At 44.4% G+C, this 15336-nt stretch overlaps 1 protein-coding gene across 1 annotated transcript in view; it reads right to left on the bottom strand.

Moving 5' to 3' along the window:
* LOC137326090 (intelectin-1a-like) overlaps positions 1–15336 on the bottom strand; it is a 38466-nt gene that overhangs the window by 14591 nt on the left and 8539 nt on the right. Inside the window, exons 3-4 of the mRNA XM_067990968.1 lie at positions 5588–5835; positions 2899–3057 (exon numbers count right to left, since the gene is read on the bottom strand). Coding sequence (XP_067847069.1) covers positions 2899–3057; positions 5588–5835 — 407 coding nt within the window. The remainder of the gene's footprint in view (positions 1–2898; positions 3058–5587; positions 5836–15336) is intronic.

Here is a 15336-nt window from a genome sequence, read left to right as displayed (position 1 = left end):
GCTGGAATTCAGCTCTTTTGTCCATGTTTGGACCAAGGCTGTAATGAGGTCTGGAGCTGAGTGGTCCTGGCGGAACCCAAACTGAGCATTGGTGAGCAGGTTATTGGTGAGTAAGTGCCGCTTGATAGCACTGTCGACGACACCTTCCATTACTTTGCTGATGATTGAGAGTGGACTGATGGGGTGGTAATTGGCTGGATTGGATTTGTCCTGCTTTTTGTGGACAGGACAAACCTGGGCAATTTTCCACATTGTTGGGTAAATGCCAGTGTTGTAGCTGTACTGGAACAGTTTGGCTAGAGGCGCAGCTAGTTCTGGAGCACAAGTCTTCAGCACTATAGCCAGGATGTTGTCGGGGCCCATAGCCTCTGTTGTATCCAGTGCACTCAGCCGTTTCTTGGTATCACGTGGAGTGAATCGAATTGGCTGAAGACTGGCTTCTGTGATGGTGGGGATATCGGGAGGAGGCCGAGGTTGGATCGTCCACTCGGCACTTCTGGCTGAAGATGGTTGCACTCACGTTTCTGGACTCTGCCATCATTGAGGATAGGGATGTTTACTGAGCCTTCTCCTCCCGTTAGTTGTTTAACTGTCCACCACCATTCACGACTGGATGTGGCAGGACTGCAGAGCTTTGATCTGATCCAGTGGTTATGGAATCGCTTAGCTCTGTCCATTGCATGTTGCTTCCGCTGCATAGCATGCATGTAGTCCTGTGTTGTAGCTTCACCAGTTTGGCACCTCATTTTTAGGTACGCCTGGTGCTGCTCCTGGCATGCTCTTCGACACTCCTCATTGAACCAGGGTTGATCCCCTGGCTTGTTGGTAATGGTAGAGGAATATGCCGGGCCATGAGGTTACAGATTGTGCTGGAATACAATTCTGCTGCTGCTGATGGCCCACAGCGCCTCATGGATGCCCAGTTTTGAGCTGCGAGATCTGTTCTGAATCTATCCCATTTAGCACGGTGGTAGTGCCACACAACACGTTGGATGGTGTCCTCAGTGCGAAGACGGGACTTTTTCTCTACGAGGACTGTGCGGTGGTCACTCCTACCAATACTGTGATGGACAGATGTATCTGCGACAGGTCAGTTGGTGAGGACGAGATCAAGTAGGTTTTTCCCTTGTGTTGGTTCACTCACCACCTGCCGCAGGCCCAGTCTGGCAGCTATGTCCTTCAGGACTCGGCCAGCTCGGTCAGTAGTGGTGCTACCGAGCCACTCTTGGTGATGGACATTGAAGTCCCCCTCCCAGAGTACATTCTGTGCCCTTGCTACCCTCAGTGCTTCCTCCAAGTGGTGCTCAACATGGAGGAGGACTGATTCATCAGCTAAGGGAGGGCACTCAGCAGGAGGTTTCCTTGCCCATGTTTGACCTGATGCCATGTGATTTCATGGGGTCTGGAATCAATGTTGAGGACTCCCAGGGCCACTCCCTCCTGACTGTATATCACTGTACCGCCACCTCTAGTCGTTCTGTCCTGTTGATGGGACAGGACATACCCAGGGATGGTGATGGAAGATTCTGGGACGTTAGCTGAAAGGTATGATTCTGTGAGTATGGCTATGTCAGTAATTCTCCCAGTGTCCTGGCCTAAATTTATCCCACAGTTAACTCCTCCAAATACAGACTAACTGTTTATCCTGTTGCTGCCTGCGGATCTTTGATGTGGCTGCCATGATTGACGACAAAATAACACTGACTACACTTCAAAACCAATTATTGGCTGTGAAGCACTTTGGGACCTATATAAATGTAAGATTTTGTTTTCATCAATTTTTCCGTCTTGGTCCCATCTTGCTAACAGCTTGAATGTCAGAAGTGGAAAAAAATGACACAATCATTTATCTGTCTCTCACTTTGATGAGCATTAAGTTCACCATTATTTTTTTTAAAACTCTGCCTTTGTAAACAATTTTTGAAATTTACTCTCAAAGCCCCGAAATACTTTTCTCACATATATTTACATTTCCATATCTTGGAAATGTATGTGAGAAAATTCAATCCTTTATCTCTGATTTAATGAATTGCTTTTGAAAGAGGATTTACCTATTGTACATATCATCGTCAGCAGGTAAACTCTAAATCTATTAAATTGCACCAACTCATGCTCTCTCAACCTGCTAAGAATCATGGATAGAGTTTCCACTTGTTTCTGCTGATAATATCAGCGCAATTTGGGCAAAGTCGGCCAAACCAGGGCTAAAGATGGTGGAATTTTAAACACAAGTGAGTTACGCCCAAAGTGACTTACGTTTGTGTTTTCCACGATCTTTTACGTTGGTTTAAGATTCAATTCGGCCAGATCAGGCACCGCCTACAAACCTGTCCACGCCCCCAGGTCGACAATGATTGCGCTGGTCAGGGAAGGCTCTTCAAATTGCGCTCATTTTCTTCGGCGCACAGGCTCTAGTTTTAAAGCAATTTTCATATCAAAAAATATTTAATTTACTAAGAAACTGATTAGGATACACCAATGAAACCAGTAGATGTTTGAGTATAGTTTTTTAAAGTAATTTTCAGTGATTTTCAATCAGGTTACTCACAGGTGGAGGACTGGACACTTATTAAAAATGCTTACTTTTGGTGATAAACCCATTTTCACTGTATTAATGAAGCTGCACCAGGTCACCGCTCTTAAATACATCAAGGAATACTTTATAATGGGAAATAAAAGAAACTTTTATGTTCTATTATACTGCTTGATTGCACTGGTTCATGAAAGATTTTACATTTGTGATTATGCAAATTAATTTTATCGGAAACTTAAACAATGAGCTAACCAATTTCGAGTGCATTTTGGGCTCAATTTCCCGATTGTGCCCAAAGTGGAAACTCTACCCTCACGCCTTTTTCAAATGTTGCACCGAACCTTAGGCAATGCTGAAACACTCACTTTGAAAAGCTGAAGCAAGTTTCCCCCGTACTGTTGAAGGAAGTTGGTCTGGGTGTGATAGCGGAGGATTGCTGCACTTCTCCAGCTGTTTAAGGGTGTGTTGTTGGGCACATGCCACACGGATATGTCTGAGGCCTTTATGTCATAGTAACCCGGGTTCTGTTTGGAAGCAGACACAGTTAGTCAGGACTATAGCAAGCAGAGTTCAGGAACATCAAAAGCAATTGTATCTGAGGGTATCGTCTTTAGGAATCAGATACAGCTGTATGGTATGGAGTTGATAACACGGTTTTTGTTGCCCAAAGCACAGCTGCGCATTGTGTGCTGGCTCGATACGTTATGGGATGCTGAGGCCTACAGAGTGCCCCTTACATGTTTGATAATGCAATCCAAGAGCATCTCAGGCTCATTAAAGACCCAATTTCACTGCAAATGAGGGGAGGTTACCTGGAATATAATTTATGCACCTGACTAGTGTTCTAAGCACTTGTATAAAAAGGGTGCTGTAAGGTAGTCCACTTCCCCTTAGTTGGGTCGCAGTGCGAAATGCTGCAATGTCTGCCTGCATGTGAGGGAATGAATAAATGAGTGGATGAGGAAGTAAGAAATGAAAAGTAAAGCTAATGGCCACAAGCTTGGGAGAGACTTCTGACCACACCGCCTCATAGCCAGAATCTCCATGGTCCTTTTCTCATGCAGTTAAAAGTCAGAGCATTGGTGGCCTTTTCCAGTCTGAATGCACTGCCTTTTGTTATGTGCAGCCTTCTCCAGTAAGCAAATAGAAAAAGGATGTATATTGCAAAGTGGAATGTGAGGGAAGATGTATGTCACGCAAATGCCCAAGTTACTAGGCACCTTCTAGGAGTGTGTCAACATTCAGCATAGAGGTTTCTTGTGCTGGCAGTGTACCTGGTGCATACACAAGTAAGCTGACTCCAGGTCTGAGGACGATGTTGTCAAGGGGCCGCATGTAGATGAGGAAGAGGAGGGGGCAAAGGATGGATCTATAAGGGACTCTGAAGGTGATGATGCAGGGGTGGAAGAGAAGCTATTACTGGAGATGCACTGACTATAGTTGATTAAGTAGTAGGGGAAAGATAGGAAAAGGTAAATCTAAAGCATCACTTCAAACTACACCATGGCAGTAGGACTGGGGGGCACAGCTTCAAACTAGTAAAAGGCAAATTTAAGACTCATGTGAGGAAGCACTCCTTTAAAAAGAGCGTTCAACATGATGGAATGGACATCTGGGTAGGGTAGTGTAGGGAAATGCCTTAGAATGATTTGGACGTGTTATGAGGGGAATGTAGCTTTTTACTTTCTGGATTGATGAGCTAAAATGGGGCCAATGGCCTTTCCCACTGGTATTTGTCGATCTTGTGATTCCTTTGTACAGTTGATGGCAAAATAATAGTGCAGCCAATACGGATTGCCTCAGTTGGGTATCCACTGATGGCCATTCTCTGCACTGCCTACACTGTGCTGGCGGTGGAGGGTTGGAGTTTCCAACAATCTGCAGTCTTGTTAGAGTCTTATTCATTTTGTCCTTTTTTCCCCCGGTCCTGTGTACCGAGTCCACGTTAACTGAGCATCCAACTTATTCATTCCCCTAAATTATTATAACAATTTTAATCCTGCCTCATCTTCTTTTGCCCCGTGAAAACAAATTACTTTCTGTGACTCTCTCATTACTAACTCCGAAATTCCAGACTCATGCTCATCATTCTGTCTTATCACCCTCCAGTGCACCAATGTCCTTTTTAAGGAAGGGTTCCTCGAAACTCCTCCTAATGGACCAAATGTATAGTATAGTGATCTACACAGGTTAGAAAACATTTTCCAGCTTACAGTTAAATCCATTCCTATCCCATGAAGGGGTCCTTTCAATCGGTGATCAGTAATTACACCCAGGTATATTTCTCCTTTCTTTGTTAATTCAATTCCCATCACCTTGCACGTGCTCTGCGTTTACTATTCCAGTTTGTAGAACCTTACTTCTACATTAAAACACAGCTTCCCTCCCTTAGTTCATCCATTTAATTGTCAATCTCACTTGGACTTGCACTTGGCCAGACAGCTAGCTATCATCAGCAAATTACATATTGGTACAAGAATGACTCTTTTCTATTCAACTTGTTAATAGTGTAAACAGCATGGGATCCCTGTGAAACTTTACTTATTACTATCCCCCAGGAGGGTTTCTATTTGCCTTCTATTTTCTTGTGATAAAAACACAATCCTCTATTAATTTGTGAGCCTTGATCTTCTTCAGAAGGCTCCTAAGTCCAGTGTTACAACATGAGGAAGTTCCATTCTAGTGGGCAGAGTGGGCTGAGGGCAGCACTCCCCAACCACATTGTCACTCACAGTGGAATCTCATGGAGTCAAATAGGACAGATGTTTCTGCACAATATCTATTCCTCGGTGACATCCAATGAGCAAATCAACCAGGCAACAAGAGGCAAGTGAAAGATATCAAAATATCTTCCCTCACATGCCTGCAAAATTGAATGGGGCTGTTGATGTCCTTTCTCTTTAATTACAATTTACCCTCAGCTCCTCCAGTTAGACTGCCCCTTCTTTGCACATTTATCTTCATTGCCTCCGCTCTGGTCAACTGCACTGTTAGCCCCAGTTCCTACAAACCATGCATTCTTTTAAGCAAAGAGATTTTACAAAAGTTCAACACCTTCAAGTCGTCACTTGTCGCTCCTTCTGTTGATCCAAATGTCACATAGTTGGACCATGACCTGTCTCCTGCAGGAACATTAGCATTATTCCCTTGTTGACTGGACCAGCGGTCCCCAGTGGTGCATTTCCCATACATGTTGTTCTCATGGACGCTTGCGATAAGAGTCCAACCACCTCCGTTGGTGGTCATGTCACAGAAGGCATGATAGACTACATCATTTTCGGTTATCAAGATGTAGATACCATCTGTGGTGAAGAGAACGATATAAGGTAAATTCATTGAATCAGAGAATTGGAGAGCAGAAGTGTTTCTGTACATGAAGTGGTTGGAACTACCATTACAATTGGAAGGACTCATTGGGGGAGATTTTCCTGTTATTGTCCCTGGGTGTATTGGATCGTCTAGAGGAAAATCGGGCAGAGAGGATCGAATGCAAGTAACGGAGGTCACTTGATATTAAATTAATGGACAAATAATAAGGCAGAGGCTCCATCATAAGAAAACACTTGCATTTATATAGTGACTTTCACAATCCCATAATGTCCCAAAGTGCTTCACAGCTAATGTAAGTGTGGTCACTATTGTAGCGTAGGAAACAATTATATATCGGTATGTGACTATTCCTGCTTGATTTTGCTTTACGTGCTGTACCCAGGCGATCCAATAAATCCTGTGCAATAACAGGATAATAATCCTGCCTCATTACTTTTGTTTTGCACCTTCCTATTTTCTCCTAAATTTCCCTCTCCCAATGACAGCTTCTGTTCCTGGGCAGTGGTTCCATGGGGCAGCAACCCTGTACTTCTTCACTGAAGTTCCCATTCTTCACGAGTAAACAGACAGTTAGGATATTTTTCTGACTTTGGAGTACTGGCTCGCCGGCCTGTATCATATATTTAAATTGAGGGTCGGAAAATTGCACAAAGCGCCGGCCCCAATTTCTGACACCCAATTCCAGCACTCGAGTCTCCCACCGCCAGCGTGAAGTCCAAAAATTAGCTGGTTTTGATTGTGGGACTTCCACAGCAGAGCCCAACCTATCTCCTTTTTTGACGCGGGTCATCTTTACAGACTCAATAAGGTCACATGATAAAGACAGGAGGAACCCAATTAATTTTATCCTTCTGCAGGCTGGAGACAGCCACCTTTGGGACCCTCACAGCCACTCTGGTGTATACTCCTTTACAATGCTTTCACTAGCAAGCTCAATCATCAATGAACATAGGAACATAAGAACAGGAGTAGGCCATTCAGCCCCTTGTGCCTGCTCCGCCATTTGATAAGATCATGCCTGATCTGTGATCTAACTCCATATACCTGCCTTTGGCCCATATCCCTTAATACCTTTGGTTGCCAAAAAGCTATCCATCTCAGATTTAAATTTAGCAATTGAGCTAGTATCAATTGCTGTTTGCGGAAGAGAGTTCCAAACTTCTACCACCCTTGAAACTTGAACACATTGGGGTAAAGTTTCTGCTTTGGACACAATCGGGAAATTTCCCCCAAAATGCATTCAAAATTGCACTGGTTAGGTTACAGTAAAATTAATTTGCATAATCACAAACGTAAAACCTTCAATGAACCAGTGCAATCAGGTAGCGTAATCGAACATAATCGTTTCCTTTTTTGCTTTCCATCATAAAGTATTCCTTGATGTATTTAAGAGCGGTAAATTGGTTCAGTGTTATTAATACAGCTAAAAATGGGTTTATCACCAAAAGTAAGCACTTTAATAAAAGCATCCAGTCCTCCACCTGTGAGTAACCTGATTGAAAATCACTGAAAATTACTTGAAAAAACTTCACTGAACCATTTAATAGTTTCAATGATGTACATTAAGGAAGTGTTGCTACAGGGCTTTGGTGAGACCACACCTGGAGTATTGTATACAGTTTTGGTCTCCTTACCTAAGGAAGGATATACTTGCCTTGGAGCCGGTGCTGAGATGAGAGGGTTGTCCTATGAGGAGAGATTGAGTAGAATGGGCCTATACTCTCTGGAATTTAGAAAAATGAGAGGGGATCTCATTGAAATGTATAAAATTCTTAGAGGGCTTGACAGGGTAGATGCTGAGAGGCTGTTTCCCCTGACAGGAGAGTCTAGAACTAGGGGGCATAGTCTCAAGATAAGGGGTCGGCCATTTAGGACCGAGATGAGGAAAGATTTCTTCACTCCGAGATTGGTGAATCTTTGGAATTCTCTACCTGAGAGGGCTGTGGATGCTCAGTCGTTGAGTATATTCAAGACTGAGATCGATAGATTTTTGGACTCTAAAGGAATCAAGGGATATTGGGATCGGGCAGGCAAGTGGAGTTGAGGTAGAAGATCAGCCATGATCTTATTGAATGGTGGAGCAGGCTCCAGGGGCCGTATGGCCTACTCCTGCTCCTATTTCTTATGTTCTTATGTTCACTTGTCAGTTTCTTAGTAAATTAAATATTTTTTGATATGAACTTTTACAATGTGCCTACTAGAGCCTGTGCACCTAAGAAAATGAGTGCAATTTGAAGAGCCTTCCCCAACCAGTGCATTTGACGCTATCACACAATTTCAACCTGGGGGCATGGCCAGTGTTGTGGGCGGGGCCTGATCCTGGCTAATTGAATCTTGAACCAGCGTAAAAGATCACAGAAAACACGAACGTAAGTGGCGTTGAGAGTAACTCACTTATGTTTGAAATTCCCCGATCTTTTGTGCTGGTTCGGTTGATTCTGCCCAGAATGTGGTGATATAACAAGTTGAAACTCTAACCCGTTGTTTGCCATTGGTTTTACTACATCATATGATGCATTTACCCAATCGCTATGAGAGACTGAGCTCCTTGTTTTAGCCACCTCTGTCCCATTTTCAAATCCTGTATGGAATTGATGGCAGATCTTTTACCTGAATCATCCTATTTACGATCAAACACTGGGCATTGCATCCAAAGCAGAGAACACAAAAGCTTTCATCCTTCTCTTTAAGTTTAACGTTAGTCACTGGACAGACAATATTCTCCTCAACTCCCCCACCCCACCCTCATACCTGAGAGGTTGTCAGATGCAGTGCAACCAAAGTACATTACGCCTGACTTAACTTGAACCTGCCCACTGAGCAAACCCAAAAGACCACTCACAGCAGATGGTGTTACTCACTCTTAAAGTAGCAAGCAGCAGCTCTGGGGGAGGTGGGTCAGTTAATCAATCTGAGGAGGGGGCAATTGCTGAAGCACAGAACCTGCGTGAGGAGAAGAAGCGCAGGTGGAACTGCGGGAGATGCAACCTGTCGATTGGATGGTCAACTCTAAAGCTGCTGAGCCCAGGAATTCGACTCCACACGGCCATCATGCAAACGTACTTTGGTAGCTCAGCATCAGCACTTTGTGGAGCCATTAGAGAATGTACCAAATAGTGTGCACATTTTGGGGTCACCTATGGAGGAGTCCACAGCCTCCATCTGTAGAGTGCTGACTAATCATTTGACTGAGCTACAGAATGTTATAACAATGCAGCCACTCCTGGGCCATCGGAAGTGGGGGCCCTACGCCTGACATTGTAAATTTAGATAGAGCTACAATCATCACTGTGTGACATAGAATCTAGAACCAGGGTTCCGATCTAGAGCAGTCTGGATTCGCTTGGATTGAAACGGCCATTGCAGCTGAATTGCAGCCCAGTAGCTTATTCTCACATGGATCATCAGCTGTGGTAAGGGAGTGTCCAGAAGCAGGGAAATGCCAGCAAGTGGCACCAATGAAGAAGTTTCTCTTTGTAACAGCACGTTCATCACACTCAAGCCAGTCGGTTCAAATGACAGACGACGTGTCACATGGCATTTGTACCCAGACAACTGCAACATCAATGCTTGTAGTGCGTGTTATTGCAGGGCCATCTACTGATACAGCACAAGGAGGTATAGAGCCATGTACCGATACAGCACAAGGAGGTACAGAACCATCTACCGACCCAGCACAAGGAAGTACAGAGCCATGTACCGACCCAGCACAAGGAGGTACAGAACAATCCACCGACCCAGCACAAGAAGGTACAGAGCCATGTACCGACCTGGCACAAGGAGGTATAGGGCGATCCACCGACCCAGCACAAGGAGGTACAGGGCCATCTACCGATACAACACAAGGAGGTACAGAACAATCCACCGACCCAGCACAAGGAGGTACAGAACCATCTACCGACCCAGCACAAGGAGGTACAGAACAATCCACCGACCCAGCACATGGAGGTACAGGGCCATCTACCGATACAGCACAAGAAGGTACAGAGCCATGTACCGACCTGGCACAAGGAGGTACAGAACAATCCACCGACCCAGCACAAGGAGGTACAGAACCATCTACCGATACAGCACAAGGAGGTACAGAACAATCTACCGACCCGGCACAAGGAGGTACAGGGCCATCTACTGATACAACACAAGGAGGGACAGGGCTATCTACTGATACAACACAAGGAGGTATAGGGCCATCTACTGATACAACACAAGGAGGTATAGGGCCATCTACCGATACAACACAAGGAGGTACAGGGCCATCTACCGATACAACACAACGTGGGACAGGGCCATCTACTGATACAACACAAGGAGGGACAGGGCCATCTACTGATACAACACAAGGAGGGACAGGGCCATCTACTGATACAACACAAGGTGGGACAGGGCCATCTACTGATACAACACAAGGAGGGACAGGGCCATCTACTGATACAACACAAGGAGGGACAGGGCCATCTACTGATACAACACAAGGAGGGACAGGGCCATCTACCGATACAGCACAAGGTGGGACAGGGCCATCTACTGATACAACACAAGGAGGGACAGGGCCATCTACCGATACAACACAAGGTGGGACAGGGCCATCTACTGATACAACACAAGGAGGGACAGGGCCATCTACCGATACAGCACAAGGAGGGACAGGGCCATCTACTGATACAACACAAGGAGGTATAGGGCCATCTACTGATACAACACAAGGAGGTATAGGGCCATCTACTGATACAACACAAGGAGGTATAGGGCCATCTACCGATACAACACAAGGAGGTACAGGGCCACCTCCATCCACCTGAGGCAGACACCAACACCCAGCAACCATCCAACTCATTTCCTCTTCCCCATGGGGAAACACTTGGTTAGGAAATAGAAGGCACACGTAATACAATTTTATTAAGGGGAAGCACTGAGGAAAACCACACTGAACACAACTAAGCACAAATGTTACTTGTCACTTATCAGCCCAAGCCTGGATGTTGTCCAGGTCTTGCTGCATGCGGGAATGGACTGCTTGATTATCTGAGGAATTGCGAATGGACCTGAACACTGTGCAATTATCAGCGCACAGCCGCACTTCTGACCTTATGATGGAGGGAAGGTCATTGATGAAGCAGCTGAATAGTTGGGCCTAGGACACTGCCCTGAGGAACTCCTGCAACGATGTCCTGGGACTGAAATGATTGGCCTCCAACGACCACAATGATAGGAACATAGGAACAGGAGGAGGCCATTCAGCCCCTGTTCTGCCATTCATTGAATCAGGGCTGATCTGTATCCGAACACCATCCACCCACCTTGGCTCAGTCTCCCTTAATACCCTTGGCTAGCAAAAATCTATCGATCTGAGATTTTAAATTATTAATTGAGCTAGCAGCTACTGCTCTTTGTAGGAGAGAGTTCCACACTTCTACCACCGTTTGCATGAAGAATTGTTTCCTAACATCTCTCCTGAATGGCCTGGCTCTGATTTTAAGGTTATGTCCCCTTCTGCTAGAATTCCCCACCAGTGGAAAAAGTTTCTCTCCATCTATCCTATCAATTCCTTTCAAAATCCTAAAAACCTCAATCAAATCACCCCTTGACCGTCAATATTCCAGGGAATACACGCCTAGTTTATGTGATCGCTCTTCATAATTTAACCCTTGAAGCCCTGGTGAATCTGTGCCGTACTCCTTCCAAGGCCAATATATCCTTTCTGAGGTGTGGTGCCCAGAATACACAGTACTCCAGGTGCGGTCTAACCAGGGCTTTGTATAGCTGTAGCAAAACTTCCTCCCCTTTATATTCTAGCCCTCGAGATATAAAGGCTAACATTCCATTCGCCTTTTTGATTATTTTTTGTACCTGACTACTACATTTTAGTGATCTGTGTACATGGACCCCTAGATCTCTTTGGATTTCCACCATTCCAGCTTTTCACCATTCAAATATCCTTGGATCTGTCCTTTTTTGGTCTAAAATGGATGACCTCACACTTACCTGCTTTGAAATCCATCTGCCACAGTTTTGCCCGCTCACATAATCTAGCAGTGTCTCTTTGTAATTTTATCCTCCCGTCTGCACTACTTACTATGCCACCAATCATTGTGTCATCAGCAAACTTGGATATATGGCTCTCTATTGTGTTATCTAAGTCATTAATAAATATAGTGAATAGTTGAGGCCCCAGCACAGATCCTTGTGGGACACCACTAGTTATTTCCTTCCAGTTCGAGTACATACCCATTATCCCTACTCTCTGTCTTTTACCGCATAACCACTCTTCTAACCAGGTCAATAATTTGCCTTCAATTCCATGAGCTTTAATTTTAGCTAACAGTCTCTTATATGGAACCTTATCGAATGCCTTTTGGAAGTCCATGTATACTACATCCATAGTCATTCCCCTGTCTACTACTTAGTTACTTCCTTAAATAATTCAATTAAGTTAGTTAGACATCACCTACCCTTTACAAATCCATGTTGGCTCTCTCTAATCAGCTCAAATTTCTCTAAGTTCTCAGCCACACTGTCTTTAAATGTAGATTCCAATAACTCCCCCACAACAGATGTTAGACTAACAGGTCTATAATTTCCTGGTTTCTCTCTCTAACCTTTTTTAAAGAATTTTGCCATTAATAATTCTATTTCTCTGGAACAGCTTGGTAAGTGGTGCACGTGGCTACTTATGGAGCACAGGTCTCCAGCTCTACAGCCAGGACGCTGTCGGGACCTGTAGCTTCTGCTGTGTCCAGTGCACTTCCTTTGTGCTGGGTATTGTTGATCTCCTTCCTTCTAAGGTTCACCACGACACGTTTCAAGTACAAGACACCTAACAGTGAAGTATCCGGGACAGACTTTATTATGCGGCATAGGTGATCAGTCTAGACAGTACAAGGGTAGCAGTGGGTTTCTCTCTCTCCATCTATCTAACTAGTCCTGAAAACCCTCCTTATATACTCTAATTGTTTACTTCAAAAGTACATTTCTAACTCCTTCATGATTTAGCTGACTCCAGGCTTCCTGATTTAGCTGTCTCTGGACATTCCCAAGGACAGCTTGTTTACCCAAATTGTAACAGACATCCATTCTATACTATGGTTAATTCATCCCTCTGCCAATGTATATTACACTAGTCACCAAATTTATACAAAATCACTCATGGTTGATGTGGTTCCAGTCATGTATTTCCTTGCACAGGCATTCCTTGCAGATGATAAGGAAACATCTAGAGCAGAACAGAACTCACCCTCCCCACCCCCCTCACTCACAGGCAGCAGCCTAAGGCTCCATCTCTCCTTTTATCCCTCGGCACCTGCTGTCCCATCGACCAGTTATAGTTTATACAGTTGGTGGATTTGCTTGGTGAGCTGGTTATTGGTAAGTGCCACTTGATAGCACTGTCGATGGCTCCTTCCATCACGTTGCTGATGATTGAGAGTAGGCTGATGGGGCGGTAATTGGCCAGATTGGATTTTTCCTGCTTTTTGTGGACAGGACATATCTGGGCAATTTTCCACATTGTCAGTTAGATGCCAATGTTGTAACTGTACTGGAACAGCTTGGCTAGAGGCGCGGCTAGTTCTGGAGCACAAGTTTCCAGCTGGGATGTTGTCAGGACCTGCAGCCTTTGCTGTGTCTAGTGCATTCAGCCATTTCTTAATATCACATGGAATGAATCAAATTGACCCCCTCTCTCCCCCTCCACCCCCAAGATGCTTGAAAGTAGTCTAGGAGACCACATGGTCCACGAATTATGTTACTTGGCAGCTACCTTTTTTATGACATGATCCCTGCCCCAGCCAGGAACCTATAGAGTGCAGTTCAGTTGCTCCATTATGGGGATCTCCCCTAATTTCACATTATTATCAGAGCCTTTAAGAGCTTTTTTGCATAATTGATATGCAGGCTCCAAGTACCTCTGGAGCTTCCGGTTGGGTTATTGTGTGGACTGCACATTTGTCACTTCGAAGGGGCCAGGCATTAGCCCAACTACGGGCGCTGAAGATCAATTATTGGTCCCTAACTCGCCCATTGTGACATCTAATTGTATATTCAATAGTTCCAATGATTTTGACTTCTTCCCTGCCCAGCTGATCATTACAAACTTTTCTCGTTCTTTGAATAAAAACATTCTTCCTAAAATATCTATAAGATATTGGGCCATAATTTGCTGTACCAAGGGCATCTGACGGTGTCTGCCGTTAGTTAAACTTGTCCTTGCATGTTTAGGTTTTTAAATTTTTTGTGTGGCAAGTTGCTGAAAGTGTGAGCTGATAACGTCTCAGCAAGAGAAACAGGGCATCTGGGACCTGAGTGAACAGGGCAAGCGACTGGGTATCTCCTTAATCGACCAGATTGAAGGATTGAGAAATAAACAGTGCAAGGACTGAGAAGGAAGTGTAAGTTAGAGTGGGTGAATTCAATGTCAAATCAGGTACAGAAAGAGAAATAAAGAGAGAAAGAAAGATTGGATTTAGATAGAGAGGAAAAAGAAATATAAAGGAAAAGTTAAAAAAAATTAAATTAGGAGCTTGACATTTTAAAAATCTCCAACAATTAAAACCTGAAGGAATGAGACTCCACACTTGTAATAGTTAATTTTCAGTGCCAGAGAGGTTGACTGGCAGTAACTAACTCTTATCACATCATTAAAAGGGTACTTAGACTGAAATGGACTTTCTGTGGTGAGTTTCATTCATATGTACCGAAAATACAGGAACTTCACACCGTTCGGTGCATTTCAATGGTGAGTCAGTTGGCGAGATGCCGTTTTTGTGAAGCTAACGGCAAAGCAGACTGCAACGTTTGAATTTTCCACATTTAACCTTGCATCTGCCCTTGCCTGAAATTGGTGCAGCATTTGTGCATAAATAACGGCGAGCGCCATCAGCCTCTCTGTTATTTTGACAGCTAATTATGGCCCATTAAATTTGCCGTGTATGTTGCACACTCCTTATTTCGGCATCACTATTCTGTTACGCCTGTAGGATTTCACCATCAAAATTCTACTTCTGATAACCATGCCTGCAGGTGCACACTTCTACTACCAGATAGAGCTTCAGAAGCGGCAGATCCCCTTTATATCAACAGCAGCACTCTTTAGACTCCCTCACAGCTACAGGATGCTGCCAAAATTCCTACCCTTCCTCTGGTAGTTTGGAACAACTACTCGCCATTTTGTTCTGCTCTTGCTTCTATTTGCTAAGTTTAAGTAAATGATTCATGAAACATTTCTGAATGTTTTTCTTTCTGAGCGATCAATTCTGCAGGCTGTCCCCGGCACCTCTCTCCACCTGACCGGACCTATTTTCCATCCATCAGGGCTTCCTGCTCCCTCTGAATGCCTTTTAAAATGCTTTCTCTGCCAGAATTGCCTGTTTTAAGGTTCCCCTACTATTTTTGGCTGCCTACCAAGGTTTACTGTCTTTAGAGATTGAGACCACAGATTGATCCTGCCACCTCTCCTCGCCTTGAAAACTGTTTTTGCA

Source organism: Heptranchias perlo, chromosome 10 (assembly GCF_035084215.1).
Source record: "Heptranchias perlo isolate sHepPer1 chromosome 10, sHepPer1.hap1, whole genome shotgun sequence".
Lineage (NCBI taxonomy): Eukaryota > Metazoa > Chordata > Chondrichthyes > Hexanchiformes > Hexanchidae > Heptranchias > Heptranchias perlo.
The sequence above is the reverse complement of the archived record's forward strand: the minus strand, read 5'-3'. Positions and strand labels throughout refer to the sequence as shown.